This window comes from Ahaetulla prasina, chromosome 6 (genome assembly GCF_028640845.1).
Source record: "Ahaetulla prasina isolate Xishuangbanna chromosome 6, ASM2864084v1, whole genome shotgun sequence".
In the NCBI taxonomy this organism is placed as follows: domain Eukaryota; kingdom Metazoa; phylum Chordata; class Lepidosauria; order Squamata; family Colubridae; genus Ahaetulla; species Ahaetulla prasina.
Genome location: NC_080544.1, coordinates 51,413,751 through 51,433,683, shown reverse-complemented (window position 1 = coordinate 51,433,683; position 19,933 = coordinate 51,413,751). Strand labels below are relative to the sequence as shown.

Below are 19,933 nucleotides of genomic sequence, written 5' to 3'. Positions count from 1 at the left end.
ACCTCGGCCCCGCTGCGCGCGCGCACGCCCACTCGCCTCCTTCCCCACTGGATCCCGCGCTTCTCCCTCCCGGCGGGTCACGCTCCAAGTGATGCAACGCAGACGGCCGCAGCGCCTTTAAAGGGGGGGCTCCTCGACTGCCGCACATGCTCAGCTCTTCTTTGTGTAGTAGTTTCTTTCTAGAGCTCCTCTGCAAAGGCGGCGGAGAGGCTGGAGGGTTGCAATTCCAAAGACTGCAGAGAGAGAGAGAGAGAGACTTTCCTTTCGATTTTGAGGCCACCAGAAACCGGGGCACGAACTTTCCCGGGGGCGGGAGGGAAGGAAGCGCGCTCCCTTCACTTTCGGCTGGGGCTTCAGAAATGGAAAGGGACCCTTAGTGGCTCTCCATCCTTTCCGGGCCAGTTGCTCCAGCAACGAAGCTCCCGAAGGGGAGTCTATTCCAGTCTTCTCCCCGGCTGAGGCGGGGCCTGCCTGGTAGTCCAAAAGAAAGGGACGGATCTAATCAGACCGGCGGAGCGGGAGAGGAGAAGGGGGGGGGAGTGGAAAGGAGGAGGAGGAAGAGGAGGGATTCGGTCCCAGCCAGCCAGCCTCCGAAAGCAGCTTACAATTAGCCTTTTAAAAATGGCTGCTTTCAAAGTGTCAGCTGGGACAGACGGAGGCTTTTAACTCTCGCCTTTCCTTCCCACACCGCCGCTTGCAAGGCGGGATAAAAACGAAAACAAAAAATACCGGAGTCTCCGCTTCCTTCCCGGCCTCCGGCCCGCTGCTCTGGGATGCTGGGAGGACGCTAAGGAACGGCGCTCTCCTTGCCTTGAAGGAGCCAGAGCATCCCCCCTTCCGCCGCTTTCCTTGCTCTCCCGTTGCTGCTGCTGCAAGAGTCGGGACTACAAGAGGCAGAGGAGAGGGGCTTTTTTTTTTTTTTTTTTGCGCGGGGAGAGCCGGACAGGGAAGCGGGGCCATGTGGTGAGAAGAAGCGGCGAGGGCAGGACAGAAGCCTCTGCTCATGGAAAGTGGGGGGCAATGAGCCCCAAGGACGACGAGGAAGAGGAGGCGGGAAGCGGGTCGCCAGCGTACCTGAAGAACCCGGCGGAGGTTGCTGTGTGAGAAGCGTGGGGGAGGAAGCTTCTCGGTTTCCTGTTATAACTACCTTCGGGAGTCTCCAGCCCCCTTCCTTATCTGCGCCCCGTTTTTTCAACCTGTTTAAAAGCGCCTTCTTTTGAGTGATGTGCCTGGGGCGGCTTTCCTCCTGCTTAAACCTACCCGAGGAACTGGATTAATTCAGCCTTCCTTGCTCCCCTGTCGCGGTTCGTCAGGCAGGCCGGTTGCGGATGTGTTTTGTGGGCAAAGATGCTGGATCTTTTGGGGAAAGTCCTGCGCAGAATAGAAGGCCCTCCTGTAATCCTGGGAACCTGGAGACCTTTTTCTTCCTCCTGCTGCTTTGCTACCTTCATGGATATAAATAACTGGGTGCTCTTTTACGGGATCCTCTACCTGGTGCTGTATGCCCAAGTTTCCCAGTCTAAGACTTGTGAAAGAACCTCGTGCTTTTCTGGTCGATGTGTCAATTCCAGCTGCCTCTGTGATCAAGGCTGGGTGGGGGATCAGTGCCAGCATTGCCAAGGCAGGTTCAAGTAAGTGTTTTCTGTGCTATCTTTCCTTTCTAGAGCTAATTGATAACAAAACAGAAAGTATCAGCCAGGACTGTCCAGATCACACGGCAGATTTTAAGAATATAATAGAATATTGGTGGTTGTTCCTATAAGATCTTCTAAGATCATCTATTATTCTAAGTTAACCAAAGAAGGGTATTGGTTTAGCACAGTGCTTTTTAAATATTGAATAACATTTTAGACAATTTAGGTTTATTGCTGACTGGAAAACCCTTATGGACTTTTTGCAAAGACCCCCCCCCCTCAAATCAACCTGTGATATGTTGGTTTTGATGAAGTATATAGGGTAGGTTGTAGAAACAGTCATGATGTAACTTTAGAGAAAGAGGTAAATCTAGTATTCTACTTTTTGAATTGCTGAAAAGATTAGAAGCCACTTATCTTTCTTTTCTGTTTTTCTACTTTTTCCGTTTTGCTCTTTAACTTTCTTTTATTTCTTTTTCTTTTTTTCTTCTTACTCTATTTTAGACTATTTCTGTATTCTGTAAGATTCCTTGTTTTAAAACTTTCAATAAAATTATGTTTAAAAATTATATTTAAAAATTAAACAACTCCCAGAAAAAGGTGCTATTAAGTGAGAAATGTCCCATAAAGACAGTGGATTTGTTTATGATGTAATGGTTTTCTAAATATTGGTTGATATAATCAGCAGTCTGAGAAATCTGTTTCTTAAAACTGAATGGGTGATCCAAAGGTTTAGCAAAGGAGGATTGACATCAAATATTGAGATCCCATGACTGTCTTGTCCATTTGTAGTAAATGATTTCTTCTTGACATACTGGTGAGTAGTGATAGCCAATTCAAAATATTTAGAGACATCAAGTTGAAGATTAGCCTAGGAATAAAGTTACCAAATAAAGCTTGAGAATGTAAATTGTTTCCAGTCCTTATGGTCTGGGTTTTAATATTATGCAAGTTAGTTTGTTGCTCCATGCTTTCTTGCTTAGTTGATTTGTAAAAGGAGGTATACTTATTATTGGACACTAAACAGAGGCTTAAAACTTAATGTGACATCCATCTGATAAATAGAAGCCACATCTAACAAATAGCGAAAACTTGTTTTCCTGTTTTTTCCCCCCTGAGGAAAACCAAAATTTTAGGTGACAGATTTACTGTATATATAATTAAAACAAATATATGTTTTTAAGCTAAATCTTCAGTAACACTCGGAACATCCAACTGTTGATTCTAATGTGATTCCTGAAAAAGATTACCTTATATGATCGTTAGATCTATATTTTTTACTTCTGCTACTTAGAGAATTTCCTGCCATAATATGTGTACAACTTAAAAGATAATGAAAATATCCTTGAACATATTAAATGTAGTTATCTAAAGCGCTTGATGGTATTTTCTTGATTATTTCCTATATTTGCCACATACAATATTGAAACTGTCAGTGTGAATATTAAACCAAATTTACTTGTAGATAACAATCAAGATTTCCTCATATCAAAATATTAGGATAATCTGACCATGTTCAATGTTTAATTTTCCACTTGCGAAATAGCAGAAATGTTTCAAATAAGAAATTTTAGAGTATTGGCAAAAGAAAAAAATAATTGATCCTTGCGTATGTATTAAAAAGAGAGCATATGAACCACTTACACTTATGAATCACTTGCAATAGATTTGGAAATACTTTGCAACAACAAAAGGAAGAAAAATCTATTGAGATGAATGGTTTATTCAACAAAATCAAATATTTCGTTATAGAGTTCTTCTCTTATCAATCCTAAATTTTTTAAGTTAACTTCATAGCATCTCGAAGTGACTTAATAAAGTATAGTTGATTTTTTTCTTCCTGCGATAATATTGAAGTTACCTGTTACTCATCATCAAAATATTGATTGGTAAATGAATAGAGAAGGTTTAGTCTATATTTAAGGTGTCATAATATTTATTTGCCACTTAAAAATGAGTTTCTATCTGAGAATAAATACAATTTCAAGTGCAACTTGAAATCACAGCAGCATCTTGAGAAGCCTACTCTGAATTAAGTTACTTCCTTATTTCAGTTAAAAACTGACTCATGATGTCAAACTCAAGCATTTTTTTCCTGTCTAATTACAACCTTGATAAAAGTTGCAGGCTACTTTCTGAGAATATATTTTGGAGGGTGGTGTTACCGTATCATGGCATTTGGAGTTTTGTATGAATGTTTCTATTTATAAAAACATCATTTTAATGTACATTTATTATAGAGCTTTGCTATTGTCACCAGTGCTGCTTAGTGTGGTGCCGTCTGAAAGCAATCTAGTCTGAAGAACATATATCTAAAATTTGAACTTGACTGAATATCAAGGTTAATATATACTGTACTAAAATGATTCCATGCTGAACAGTTGATTTAACTTGAATGCACAATTTCTCTAAGAATGATAAATAACTTCGCTTAACCGTAGTATGGAAGCATGGAAATCAGACAGATTTTGTGGAAGTGATGAGTTAGTATTATGAATAGACCAGCTTGTGAAGATTACTTTGCTACTATTACAAAGATTATCTCTATCTCATAGCTTGTTCAACTTAACAAGGTTATGAGATTCAGAGAGCCTTCTTGGAGATGGAATACAGGATGCTGTGATTTAGAACATTTAAACTATGCTATAGATACAGAATAAGAAAAATGATCTAATTGGGAAAATGTTTTGTTGTAAATGTAACGTCAGACCCACACATTGGTATTTTAAAGTGGATTTTAAAAAGTCTTATTTATTTTTAAAAATATAAATATTGTGAACCTTTCGTTTTGATGGATAGTACATACAGTTTAATAGAATTTCAAGTCATTTAATTTAAGCCTTGGATTTATTCTATGATTTGTTAATGGATTAAATATGAGAATCTCATATTTTCCATTCTCAGATATAAAGTGGTATGTAATTAGCTTAGATCATTGTGAAGTGAGTGATTGACATTAGCAAACAGTGCTGGTATTGATATTTAGTATTGATCATCAATCTGGGCAAGTGGGGGTGTTAATTCTCATGTCAGGTTATTTTTTTATTTGAAAAAGAATAGCTTAGCAGACTTATCAGCAATGATTGATCAATCTTGATAAGCATGTGTCAAAGATAATTGACTGATACCCTGAAAATGTGTCATTTCCTCTACAGGTAATTTGTTAATAAATAAAAATATTCTTTGAAAAGTATTCTAAGAGGGAAAAGTTAAGTGATAAAGAAGAAGCAGTTCGGGTTCAAAGTACTAAGAGTTTCCTCCATGTTTTTTTGAACAAATATCATTGTTTATTAACATGCTGCATTTTTAACCATTCCTTTTTACCTTGAAATGTCAAATGTAAGTATAACAAAACATAATGAAACTTTGGCTTGGAATGAGGAAAAGAGAAAAGCTAAATTTTGAAATAGACTTATGAGACTAATATTAAAAATAAATATAAATCTTTAGGTTCTGGTAAATATTATGAAGGTTTGTGAGTCTTTCCAATCAATTTTGACTTAGAAAATAGATCCTTTTTCTGTCAGTTCAAAATGCTAATTTTATTTTACTTTATTAATTTTTTATGTCACTTATCTCCCCTGTAAGGTGACTCTTCAATGTCCAAGGGATATAGAAATCTAGTCAATCAATCAATCAATCAATCAATCAATCAATCAATCAATCAATCAGATAGAATTGGAAGGGACTTCTAGTCCAACTCCCTGCTCAAACAAGAGACTCTATACCATTTCAGACAGGTAGCTGTCAAGTCTTCTCTTAAAAACCTTCAGTGATGGAGCACCCACAACTTCTGGAGGCAAGCTATTGCACTGGTTAATTGTTTTCACTATTCTCCTTAATTCCAGGTTTCTTCTCTTTTTGATTAATTTCCATCGATTGTTTCTTGTCTGGCCTTCAGATGTTTTGGAAAACAAGTCGACCCCCATCTTCGACCCCCAGTCCCTTAAATATTGGAATACTGTTATCATGTCCTCTCTAGTTGTTCTTTTCTCTCTAGCTATATCCAAATTCTGTAATAGTTCTTCATATATTTTAGTCTCCAGGCCTTTAATCATCTTAGTTGCTCTTCTTTGCTCTTTTTCAAAGATTCAACATCTTTTTTGTAATGTGGTGAACAAAACTGGATATGGTATTCCAGGTGTGGTCTGGAATACGACATATAGTTTTGGTAACCAACAGTCAGACTTAGACAACACTAATAGACTCCTGTTAGACAGTTCCTGCTTCCCCTACTGCTATGCTTCTTATCCTGCTGTGCCCAGCAGTGTCTCTTGGATACCCAAGCGAGTATCAACTGATTAACTGTTTACTTTTTCAAATTTTCTTCTTAAACTGCCCAAGGATCCATGTGGCTCTCCACTCTCAACTACTTTTCCAGGATAAAATATTCAAGGTATTAGCAAAGATGCAAATTTTTTTGGAAAATCACTTAATATGTCTTGGCTGTGTTCCTAGGATCATTGTCATGTTAGAAAGTGAACCTTCGGCCAGTCTGAGGTCCTTAGTGCTGTGGGACAGGTTTTCATTGAGGAAATCCCTGTACTTTGCTCCATTCAGTTTTCCCTCAACCCTGACCAGTCTCCCAATCCCTGCTGCTGAAAAACACCCCCACAGTATAATGCTGCCACCATCACCATGCTTCATTGGGCAGGTGATGGGCAGTGTCTGTTTTTTTCCAGACATAACATTTAGAATTGAGGCCAAAGAGTTCAATACTGGTGGCATCAGACCAGAGAATCTTATTCTTCACAGTCTGAGAATTCTGTAGGTGCTTTTTTGCAAACTCCAAGTGGGCTTACATGTGTTTTGTACTAAGAAGAGGCTTCTGTCTAGCTACTCTGCTAAAGCCCAGATCAGTGGAGGGCTGCAGTGATGGTTGTTCTGGAACTCTGTCCCATCTCCACACAGAATCTCTGGAGCTCAATCAGAGTATCAATCGGGTTCTCCCTTACTAAGGACCTTCTCCTCCAAGTGCTCAGTTTGGCCAGGTTGGAGTCCTGGTTGTGCCAAACTTCTTCCATTTGAGAATTAGGGAGCTCTTGGGAAACTTCAGTGCAGCAGAAACTTTATTGTAATCGTGTCTCTGACCTCTGCAGTTAGTTCCTTTCACCTCATGGCTTTTGCTCTAATGCATTGTTAGCTGTGAGGCCTTCTAAAGAGAGGTGTGTGCATTTCCAAATCATATACAATCATTTTAATTTACCACAAGTTAACACTAGTCAAGGTCACAACGATCGAGAAAAATGGGAGGCACCAGAACTAAATTTCAAGTGTTGTTACAAAGGGTCTAAATACGTATGCTAATGTGATATTTCAGTATTTTTAAATAAATTTACAGACATTTCTAAACTTTTCACTTTGTCATTATGGGGTATTGAGTGTTGATCAATGAGAGAGAGAAAAGGAAATTAAACAACTGTAGAATCAAGCTGCAGCATAACAAAGTTGACAAAAGTAAAGGAGATTGAATACTTTCTGACTGCGCTGTATAGCCTAATACCAGGATATGACCTTAAAGAACCCTTCATTCTAAATCAAGTTTGGTGATTCTGCTCAGAAGCTCTATCATAGAATATTGTAATAGCTACATTATAAAAAACTGCAAAGTGCAAGACAGTTTCCCAAAGAAATCATCAACTCTCCAAAACCATTGCACATGTTTTCTTTCTTGGAGACATATTCTGTCTGCTCAATTACCCAATAGAGTTTTAACAGGTTTTGTTAGCTTATAAAATCTGAGAGATGTTTTGAATTATGTTGAAATCCTGCACCTATATACATGTAACAAGAAGCAACTTTACTATAGATTATTTTCTACCAAATGTAAAGAAGATCAGCCTTAATGTATCATTCCTTGTTTTTAGCTAAAGGCCCTTTAATTGTTCACATTTATCACAATTATGCAATGAATAAAGTTCAAATATTTACTCATTTGGCCAAAGAATGAACCATTAAAACATGACTTCATATTACTTCATTGATTAATTTGCTATTGTAGCTACTGTTAAAAAATAAGATCTTTTGCTGAAGATGGGTATATAGTAAAAAACAAACAAACTAATTGCAACTCACTCTGAAAGTAATCTGCTCATCTAACCAGCATTCAGATAGGACAGATACTGTTATTTATTTTATTCATTAAATTTATATGCCACTCGATAAGTTGATAATGGGTTGCTTACAGATTATAAAAAGATAAACAGAGAAGCAATTAAAACATAAAATTGTGCAATTTAAAAATTGAAAGCTATGCAAAAAAACCAGAATTAAGAGACAGATGGCACAACGATGAGGTCTTCCTACCTGTCGATCATTTCCAGTGTTAAGCGCTTCCCTCAGAGACCCAAGTCAACCAGAAAAAAACAAGTTTTGGTTGGAAGCCCAAAAGGGTGGGACCAGTTCTCAATTCTGGTTATAGGATGTTCCACAGGGTCAGGGCCACAGAAAAGTCTCTTCTCCTTGAACCTACACACTAGAATTCCTTAGCAAATGGGCTCCGTAGCAGGCACAAGTGGGTAGGCTAGTCCCATTAGGATGAGGCGGCTCCTCAGATACTCTGGACACATGCCATATAGGGCTTTAAAAGAACCAACACTTGAATTGGACCTGGAAGCAAAGTGATAACCAATGCAGCTTGCCCAACAGTGGTGTTATATGTGCCACCCTAGGGCCCCCAGAACTTTGCAAGTAACTGCATTCTGCAGCAGGTTCCAAATACTCTTCAAGGGCGCAGCCCCCATGTACAGCATATTGTAGATATCCAACTGAGAGATGATTATGGCAAGAGTGACTGTGCAGGCCTCACGACTCAGGTAAGGGCATATATGTGAATCATAACACAAAGTTGTACAAAGGCTTTTCTAGCCATGTCTGCCACTTGGTTTTTGAGCAGAAGTTGCAAGTCCAAGAGAAGCCCCAGGCTGCACTCTGGGTCTGTCTGGAATAGCGCAACCCATCCAGAACTAAAGATGCTAAACAACTGGTTCCTGAGGTTCCTTGCACACACAACCATTCCATCTTACCAGAGTTCAGCTGAAACCTGTTGTCCCCCTTCTAGCCTCCATTGAAAAAGAGGCATTGAAAAAGAGTAGCAAGAGCATCATTTGGATCACTGGGGCTAGAGATATAAACCTGTGTTCATCAGCATATTGATGATTCTCAATATTATTACTGCTATTATCACATTATTATTGCTATTAGAAGAGGGCTGTGAAAATATTTGCAGATCACTCGCATCCTGGACATAAACTGTTTCAACTCCTACCCTCAAAACGACGCTATAGAGCACTGCACACCAGAACAACTAGACACAAGAACAGTTTTTTCCCGAAGGCCATCACTCTGCTAAATAAATAATTCCATCAACACTGTCAGACTATTTACTGAATCTGCACTACTATTAATTGTTTCATAGTTCCCATCACCAATCTCTTTCCACTTACGACTGTATGACTATAACTTGTTGCTGGCAATCCTTATGATTTATATTGATATATTGACCATCAATTGTGTTGTAAATGTTGTACCTTGATGAACGTATCTTTTCTTTTATGTACACTGAGAGCATATGCACCAAGACAAATTCCTTGTGTGTCCAATCACACTTGGCCAATAAAAATTCTATTCTATTCTATTATCACAATCACAAGATGTAATTGCAATTGCATCTCCCCAAATGGCATTGATAAGCCTCTGATATAAAAATAATACAGTTTCCCTGAAAATAAGAACTATTTAAGAACCTGTGCAGCCACCCAGCCACCCATTCTCTCTGGTTACTCACAGTGCCATAGCCACAAGGTGAGATGGTGTGGTGGTGCAGCTGCCACATGCACCTCACACTGGTTTACCTGAGGGCCCCCACAGCCAGGCTATCCATGCCCCAACACCTGACATGTGCAGCAGGAGCAGAAGTGGCCCACTTCTGCTTGCTTGTGGCCTCAATGGAGCAGTGGTGTGGCCAAGTGGTGTTTTTGTGCTGCAGCTGCAAGGCGATGCAGGTGTCGGGGCATGGGTGGCCTGGCTGTGGGGGCCCTGAGGTAAGCCAGTGTGGGGCGCATGGGGCAGCTGCACACCATCTCCCTGCCTCATGGTGGCACTGGAGCGCTGCCTGACCTCCTGCCCCACTGTGAACAAGGAGAAGAAGTGGACCTCCTGTACATGGGGGGGGGGATAAGATACCCGCAAAATAAGCCCTAGTGCTAATTAGACCTGGTCCTATTTTGGGGGAAATACTGGTACATGTCAGCTATGTCCAGTAATCACAATTAATCTTAATCTCTAGGAGTTTGCAATTTTGTTTTTAGTGCCCCTCAAGTTGATGGGCACAATTATATTTTGTAGTTAACAAATAAGATTGGCAAAAAAAAAATACTCTTTATTTTTCCTGAACTGTCCATATTAACTGTCTCCAACTCTAAATATTTTGAAATTGGACAAAAATCACTTCCTTATCCACAGTCTGCATGTGATGTATATTTATATCATATTCATTTTTTTGGTAAGGTACAAAGTCCCATAAATCTCTCTGCACACCTAATGTTATTCAGCACCTTTTCTAGAAGCACAACACAGTTAGTGGTTGTGCTGTGCCTTTGGCAGTTTTATTTTTTATTGCTTCCCTAATGATTCCTAGCAAGGGATTTACTTTGTTCATAGCCATTGCACAGTGGGTTACATTGTCAGGCGGTGAATACATGCTCAACCTGGAGAGCATCCCAGTGGCTGATGGAGTCAATTTTCTTTCATCGAGTTTTTCTTTTCATAACAGTCATACTGGGACCATGTTCCATTGAACTATATACTCCCATCCAGAGATCCTGTTTTGTTGACTCATTCATGTGAACTTTTTACAAGTATGCACCTCATTTTACGGAACTAACTGAATTTGCCATTTTAATGTCCTCGTCTCAGAGAGTCTTTCAGACATTTTTAATGTCCAGTTGCTTTAAATTGGATAATGAATCAGCAAAACAATGTATTATTGGCAAAATTGAGCCAATCATGATTTATTATAATGAGGTTAAGAGTAAGCAGTATTAAAATGAAGTCCACCCCTGCCCTGAAAATGATGCAGAAATTTATTCTTTATATACTGTAACTTCTTTGCCAAAGTTCAAGTTTATTCTTATTCTCTGATTGTCTCCAATTTGATCTGTACATTTGATCTCTGTTAATAAATGAATTGAGGTAATTCATTTTGCTTTTTTAAATCAATAATAAATAACATATAATCAATAGAAATGCATCTAATTTAATAATTAACTTTGACTTTCTGAATCAATTAAAAAGATTCGATCAAATCAGATTTACAAAGCCTTACTCCCGGAATTATTTTTTTTTAAACTTACCTCATAAAATTTATTCCAAGATCTGTGCTCTTATCTTATTTGCTAGGACTTCATTTTATCAGAAAACCTTCTTGAATAAGTTCTTTTTTAATTTTTTGATTATGTATCATCAAATCATTTTTGACTTCTAGTAACCACATAGATCGATCTTCATAATTACTTATCCCTAATTAGTTTTTTTAAAGTTTCTCAATAGTGTAACTGAGTCCATCCACTTTGCTGCTGATCGTCCTCCTCTTCTCTTTCCTTCCACCTTTCCAAGCCTTAGCGCCTGTTCCAGAGAGCTTTTTCTTTCCATTACATTCCCCCCTTCCTTTACATTGGTTCTTATCTATGCTGTACTCTTTGCTAGTGCAATTTGTAATTAATATTGCTGTAATTTTGAGTAATTTATCCTTGTAGCAAATTACCGAAAGGAAAAAAAAACAGGAACAAAAATAACATCATCATAGCCCCTGAATAGAATAAAAAACACTAGAGTTTAATGATATAAGTGTCATCTGGATTCTCTCAGCAGAACAAAGGATAAAAATTACATATGAAAGAACCATTTGGAGACAACTTGTATATCACAAGTTTAACTACCCTGTGTTTTATAAAATGAAATAATGAAAAATGCATTGAACTTAATTTATATTTTAAAGCGACTATAGCATTTCAGATATTAGAGTACTTTTAGTTTAGTTTATATATAACAATCCTCTGAAGCTACATAACAGCTGATAGTTGGTCATATATTAATGTATGAAGTTTCTGGTCACGTTGTTATAACTAACATGCTTAAGTGATCTTAAAATTAATTATTTAAGCAGTGGTTTTCTTCTAGTCATATGTGTTACAGTTTGCATCAAGATAGAAATACTACATTTGTATATTACTGCGTGATCAGAGGTGGGTTTCAGCAGGTTCTGACCAGTTCTGGAGAACCAGTAGCGGAAATTTGAGTAGTTCGGAGAACTGGTAGTAAAAATTTTGACTGGCCCCGCCCTCTGTCTCCCAAGTCCCAGCTGATCGGGAGGAAATGGGGATTTTGCAGTAACCTTCTCCTGCCATGCCCACCAAGCCTCGCCCACCAAGCCATGCCACACCCACCGAGCCACACCCACAGAACCGGTAATAAAAAATTTTTAAACCCCACCACTTTGCATGATGCAGTAATCTTACATGCAAGGGTTTGAAAGTTGGGCTTCTTTGACTACAGTTTGCCTTGTAAAAAAATCAATATCCATGATTTATATTGATATTGATTGTTCCTGATTGCTTATTTGTACCCTATGCTTATCATTAAGTGTTGTATCATTAAGTGTTAAATTGTACCCTATGACCATCATTTGTGTTGTAAGTGTTGTACCTTGACGAATGTATTTTTTCTTTTATGTACATTGAGAGCATATGCACCAAGACAAATTTCTTGCGTGTCCAATCACACTTGGCCAATAAAATTCTATTCTATTCTATTCTATTCTATTCTATTCTATTCTATTCTGTATCCTTTACCTTAAAGCAAAGTTCACACTCTTCAGCTCATTGACCCCTTTATGAAGTTTCAGATTGTTCATTAAACCCCAAATATTTATTATATGAAAATAATTTAATAAATTCTACTTTAATTAATAGTACTGTGAATAAAAATAATAACCACCACCTTTTGGATAATCCTTGGGATCAATACTAATCACTTTGGAGAACCCTTAAAATAATAGCTGCAAAAAAACAGAAAGAGACAAAACACAAAGATACCTACATGCAAATACATACAAAAACCACACATAAAACAACCCAACACCGCAGGGAGACGGAGCCGATGCGTTGGTTCCGTCCCAGGCGCCTGATGGACCCGGAGAGGTTCCGGACGGAGCTTGGGCCATTCCCTGAGGGTCTGGCTCACGGCACGTCTGAGGAACTTGTTGCGGCCTGGGAACGGGCCGCGGCGGGGGCCTTAGATCGTGTCGTGCCTTTGCGGCCTCTGACCCGGCGCAGGTCCCAACCGGCTCCCTGGTTCTCCGAGGAGCTGAGGGGGATGAAGCGCCGGAGAAGACGCCTAGAGAGTTCCTGGAGGTCTAGCCGTTCAGAGGCTGATCGGACACTAGTGAAGTCCTATACAAGGACTTACCTAGTGGCATTGAGGGAAGCGAGGCGTTGCTACGCCTCCTCCCTCATTGCGTCGGCAGATAACCGCCCAGCCGCCCTGTTCCGGGTGACTCGTTCCTTCTTCACCAGGGGCGGGATGACCCGCTGCAGGGGCGTGCTGAGGAGTTTAACGGTTATCTATACGATAAAATCGTTCAGCTCGGGACGGTTGGACCAAGATTGCAGTGACTCAGGTGAGGCGTCCGAGGTGGTCTTGGTGACATTGTCTGGGATGAGTTTGACCCTGTGGCTCCCGAGGACATGGACAGGTTGTTGAGTAGACTGAATGCCACCACGTGTTTACTGGACCCGTGCCCCTCCTGGCTGGTGCTGGCCACTCAGGAGGTGACACGAGGCTGGCTCCAGGCGATTCGATCGCTTCTTTGGTGGAGGGTGTCTTTCCGGCCGCCTTGAAAGAGGCGGTGGTGAGACCCCTCCTTAAGAAGCCTTCCCTGGACCCGGCTGTTTTAGGTAATTTTCGTCCGGTCTCCAACCCGCCCGGCGAAGGTTGTAGAGAGTATGGTGGCATATCAGTTTCCCCTGCACCTGGATGAAACCGTCTATCTAGACCCGTTCCAGTCCGGTTTCCGGCCCGGTTACAGCACAGAGACGGCTTTGGTCGCGTTGGTGGATGATCTCTGGAGGGCCAGGGATAGGGGTTGTTCCTCTGCCCTGGTCCTATTAGACCTCTCAGCGGCTTTCGATACCATCGACCATGGTATCCTGCTGCGCCGGCTGGAGGGATTGGGAGTGGGAGGCACCGTTTATCGGTGGTTCTCCTCCTATCTCTCCGACCGGCCGCAGTCGGTGTTGACAGGGGGGCAGAGGTCGACCCCGAGGCGCCTCACTTGTGGGGTGCCGCAGGGGTCGATCCTCTCGCCCCTTCTGTTTAACATCTACATGAAGCCGCTGGGTGAGATCATCAGTGGTTTCCGTGTGTGGGATCAGCTGTATGCGGATGACACCCTGCTGTACCTTTCACGCGGACCACTAGCGAAGCTATCGAAGTGCTGTCCCGGTGTCTGGAGGCTGTACGGGTCTGGATGGGGAGAAACAGGCTCAAGCTCAATCCTCCAAGAGAGAGGGGCTGAGGATGCGGGCATCCCGGTACAGTCAGCTAAATCCGCGGCTGACCATCGGTGGCGAGTCATTGGCCCCGATGGAGGGGGTGCGCAACTTAGGCGTCCTCCTGGATGAACGGCTGTCTTTGGAAGATCATTTGACGGCCGTCTCCAGGAGAGCGTTTTACCAGGTTCGCCTGGTGCGCCAGTTGCGCCCCTTTCTGGACCGGGATGCCCTGTGCACAGTCACCCACGCACTCGTGACGCCTCGCCTGGATTACTGCAATGCTCTCTACATGGGGCTCCCTTGAAGGGCATCCGGAGGCTGCAGTTAGTCAGAATGCGGCTGCGCGGGTGATAGAGGAGCCCTCGTGGCTCCCGTGATAACACCCATCCTGCGCAGACTGCACTGGCTGCCTGTGGCCTTCGGGTGCGCTTCAAGGTTTTGGTGACCACCTTTAAAGCGCTCCATGGCATAGGGCCGGGTTATCTGGGACCGCCTGCTGCTACCGAATACCTCTCACCGACCCGTGCGCTCTCACAGAGAGGGACTCCTCAGGGTGCCGTCAGCGAGGCAATGTCGTCTGGCGACGCCCAGGGGGAGGGCCCTCTCTGTGGGGGGTCCCCCCCCCCGGGATGGACCGCCCCCAGGACTTCGGCCGCTTCCGGACCTTCGGACCTTCGGACCTTCCGCGAGCTTAAAACATATCTATTTAATTGCGCAGGACTGAGTTAGATTTTAGTTTATGGGTTTTATCTTGGGTTTTAATTTTTATATTTTTAATTAAGGCTTTTGAATAAGTTTTTTAATTGTTTTTAGAATTGTATTTATTGTATTTCTTGCTTTTAAATGCCTGTAAACCGCCCTGAGTCCTTTGGGAGATAGGGCGGTATATAAATATAAACAATAAATAAATAAATAAATAAATAAAAAGTATTTAAAATGAAAAAAATGCAACAGGAGAAAGAAATGTATATTATTATATCAATAAGCAATTACAATTCTACATATACTTATCCAACCTAAATAACATTAAGGTACATAAATGAACAAAAACTGCCTGGATGTGAGTTGAAAAATGTAGGCAGAATTATTGGGCTACACCTGACTGGTAATTTCTATTCAGAGGAAAGTGTGGAAAATAGATAATTTTACATTGTCACATCCTTCTCAAAATCTATGAATGGCAGCCAAAATAACAATAGCATTTGAAGAACTTAATAAGATTGATAAATGCTTAAGACTATCCTTAGGCAAATAATATTTGCTAAATTGTCCAGTAGTTTTTATCTTGGAATAAATATTCATTTAACTGCCATTTAAAATTAAAAATAACCTATCAGATTTATTCAATTTTATGGTTTTATTCTACAATAAAAAAGAGAAAATGATAAAGTCCACAAAAATATTAAAATCTTTATCTCTTGTGATTGACTTGTTAAAATTTTGACCTAATTCTGAGGAAACATAGCGTGACCTACTTTTTTTCCTCACTTTAAGCCTCAGTTACTGTATGTGTCTGGTATGCTTAGCTTGAATTGTGATTTTTTTGGATTATAGGAAACAAACAGCAGCAATTTAAATGTTCTGAAATGAATTATCTATAGAATATATCTATATAACTTAGGTTAATAGAAAATATTAGGGTGTTAATGCAGTTCGGCTTAAACCACCGACTTAATAAATTTGTTTAATTTTGCTCACATGTTTAATATTATGTCTGTGATGGTTTAGAATCCATATTTGTAAATTGAAGTAGTTTAAATATTACAGGAAAATTATCTTATGCTTTTCATATAATTTCTGTCCACTTCTTTTAGTTTCTTTAATCTTCAAGAACTGTGAAAATGTCCAGAAATACCTCTATGATAAATATAATTCTAATCATAAAAATGATTCAAATTCCATAATGTCACTTGTAATCTTTGAAGTTCTGTAATTTTGTTAAGAACGAAGATGTTCTTTCACTTAGAAAGAATTATATACTTTAAGTTAAAGTAGAGCACCTACATTAACTGTATGGTGTTTATGACTGAGAGTTTTATGAATGTATTTTCATAGAGAATGTCTAGAAAACAGGTAGACAAGTGAACTTACCTTATATGAATAGAAATGCGCAATGTTTTGCAGTCTATCCTGTCATTTCAGCATTGGAACAGACATGCATCCTTTCTTTTTGTATGTCTTTTTAGATGTCTACCATATGGAAGATTTAAAACACATATGAAGGTTTCAGAATTGGGAACCATAACATGATTTTCTTGGCCTAGTGCAAGATATGAACCAAACACAGGTTAAAAGCTTTAAAATTTGGCTTGTTAGGTAACTACAGTTGACACAATATCCCATCATTATGTAAATTTACCTGTTTTAAATCTTTAAATATTTCTTAAAGTAGCTAAGCAGAACATTTATAACGCAAAACATTTTCTTTCAGAAACTGCATGGTGCATATAATTGCAATAATATATGTAAATATTAAAACATTGCCGGTTGGCCAAACTCCTACAAACCATAAGATCTGTACTGTTTCTGAGGCTAAGATGTGGCAACTTGTAGCCAGTTCTTTAAAAATTACATTCTAATTATGTATAATTTATCCTTTAATTTAATTTTTAATTTAATTGATTGAATTTGTAATAGTCACCCACTTTATTAGGCTTTAGCTAGTTAACAAAATTCAGAACAATAAAAATAATTAAATGAACATAAGCACACATAAACAAGCAATCCAGATTAAAATAACTAAAATAAAAATGTACAAATACAATAGGGCTCCACAAACACTGGAGCTAATAAAGAAATTAGCTCTAGGCCGGTAAAACAAAGCAAATTTTTAAGAAATATCAGAAATTCACTGTCACTTGTATCTCTAGGGAATGCTGTTCCAGAGAGGATGAACAACTTCCTTGGTCGCACAACATGTTTTCAGAGAGATACTACAATGCACCCACTCTGTGCAAATATGCCTGGTAGAGAGAGACCATTGGAGATAGGTGGATCCTCAAACTAGGCCATATGCTCTATTTAAAGGTGATGATAAGCACCTTGAGTTGTACCTATAGGCCAACTGGCAACAAGTGCAGCTTGTGTAGCAGTGATGACACAAGGACCCATTTCTGCTCTTGACACTGCATTTTCTACTAGCTGCAGCTTCCTTCACTGCCTCCTTCAAGACCAACAGTGTTATCCTATCCTCAAAAAGGATGACATTGTTCTTTGAACCTATCTCTGGATCACCTCGTGACTGTCTTAACAACCAAGGAAAGATCAGGAGATAATAGAAAAGAGATTGGATTGACAGATTGGAGAATTCTGTCCATCTCCTTGGGAGTCACAGAATCAAACTCAGTTTATATCAGGGATCTCCAACCTTTTGGACCTCAAGGACCACTAAATTCATAATTTTAAATCCTGTGGACCACTAATATGAACTGCCTAAAGGCCAGCTGGGTGGGTGTGGCTAGATGGGCGTCGCCAACTCAATGTCACTAACGTCGAGGGGTGCCTTGCCAGCCTTTACTTGCCCCTCCCCTCCCAGCCACTCCTCACCTGCCCACCCGGGCTCTTTAGGGTCCCAACAGGAAGCAGTTGTTGGAACTAAGCAGCCACCATGAGAAAGAGTTGCCAAAACAGCTGGCTCAGTTCAGATTGGATCTGACTAAGAAGGAGGCTCAGCAGAAGCACCTCACTGAGGACTAGGAGCATAGGCTTTCCAAGCAGAGGGAAGACCTGCGGGAGTTTAAGGCCAGGTAGCAGTGCCTAGAGGCTCAGCGGGCTGAGATGGTCAGCCAGTTCCAGGCCATGAGGTAGTCCTATTGGAATAAGGCCCTCCAGCTCTTCACCACCAGCGGCACTTCTTTCCAGCCTTCGCCCAAAGCCCCACACCAGGAGGCTGACGCAGACTCCGAGTTGGAATTTCTCTGTCCCTGACCCATACAAGAAGACCCCGAAGGGGGAGACTCTCTGCAGCAATACAAACATTGCACATATCTGTCCCAGGGGGCATAGTTTGAGGACCCCTTATATTTGCAATATAAAAAATGCAAATTATTTTTCTGCAGACCACCAAAATTTTCTCACGGACCATCAGTGGTCCACAGACCACCAGTTGGTGACCGCTGGTTTAGATAACCTCACAAAAACTGTCCCTGACTCCTCACTTGGACCTGCCCAGTCAGAGTTTAACTTTGAGTGAATTGGAAGTAGTTACAGAAGACAAAATAAAGTCTTGTTAGCCATCAGTTGTTAGGCTGATGATATATATATACAGTATATACACACACAAGTACATTAGATACAATATTTGAGGGTATTACATTTGTAGTTACTAAGCTATGAGTGGTTTTGTCATATATAAGTTTGGAACACATTTTTCATAAGGACAACTTTTCCACGCACCCTATTCTATCTTGGGTAACTTAGTTTCAAACACAAAGCTTATGACAGGAAAATATTCATACAGTAAGCATATGATAATTAAACAGAGATATGATGTGAATAAAACCAGTGTCTTTTGAATTGCTTTGACCAGTTCCATTTTAAGAAGGTTAAGTATTAAGGCAATGGATAAGATACATTGCCAAGTTATACAAAAGGTGAACTATTTTGGGAAAATACATTTTCTTGATTGATCAGAGCTTCTCCCCACAGACTTTATTCACAGCTCTGTGTTGCTTTAAATTGGACCTGGTGCACTTACTGCTTTGCTGGAAGAAAAACATTGTTAGAGAGTGAACTGGAAAGAAAATAGATTTTTTTTGAAGAAAGACTCCCATGCTGATCTCTTCTCATATTGTGCTACTTTTGTCTTTTTCTATAAAAATCTGCAGGATTTTTCACTGTTTCAGACAAGGAATACTTTATATTTGTTGGAGTGGACTGTTGCCTACATCATATTTAAGAAATAGATGACTGATGTGTGTATGTGCAACAAGATTAGAAACTTCAAAGGACTGTACATTTTAGTTAGCATTGGTTTAATTGTGTCCCATATAAAAAAATAAAGCCAAACTCCCTTCCCTTGCATTGATAGTTCACCAACTACAAGAAGAAATCCTTTGACAGGTGAACAGATTAAATAATAGGACTTTATGGTTGTTTCTGAGGTCCACTTTTCTGCCTCAAGCTACAATCTGTTGACAGGAAAAGGAAATGCTTATCTAAAAAGGAAATGCAATAACTAGTCATAGTAGGGAAGATAAAAAGGCATTTAGACCAATGTACAAACTGAGATCTAGAATATGTAATTGTTAAAAAGGCACCTTCTTCATGAAAAGCTTTGCCTGCTTTAACAACCCTGACACATATTTGGCTAATAGCCTTCAGTGATTAATTTGTGTTACTTGCTATGGAAAAATAACAAGAATAGAATAATAGTCTAGCATCATTTTAACAAACTACTAAAGAATCACTTGTTACCAATAGAATGAATATAAATACAATTTTTACTGAAAGTTTTTACATATATAAAAGTTAAATATAAAGAAAGAATATAAATACTGTAAAAGATAAAAAAGAAAAAAATAGGATAAAAACAAGGCAAAGAAAAAAAGAAAACCAAAGAAAAAAGAACCATAAAAAGAAAAATCAGCTTCCAATCTTCTTTTCTTATTAAACTGATTATGCCTCCTCCCTCTTTAATGCTACAAAAATCTCTACAATCCCTTTTTTAATCCTTTTTCAGCCATCAAATCCATAATTTACTTTTCCCCATATTTGGCAAAAAAATATATCCATAAAAGGTTTTAAGTG

The 19,933-nt window shown here is 39.8% G+C and overlaps 1 protein-coding gene across 4 annotated transcripts in view; it reads left to right on the top strand.

The window, feature by feature from the left end:
• The first annotated feature begins 578 nt into the window (after nt 1-578).
• ATRNL1 (attractin like 1) overlaps nt 579-19,933 on the top strand; it is a 618,957-nt gene continuing 599,602 nt past the window's right edge. Inside the window, exon 1 of one of the 4 annotated variants that reach the window (XR_009155605.1) lies at nt 579-1,631. Coding sequence is in view for 3 of the 4 variants with exons in the window: in XM_058187059.1 (XP_058043042.1) it covers nt 1,348-1,631 (284 nt within the window). In the remaining variant the exon portion in view is untranslated. The remainder of the gene's footprint in view (nt 1,632-19,933) is intronic. The other 3 variants (XM_058187059.1, XM_058187060.1, XM_058187058.1) reach the window with 3 other exon arrangements.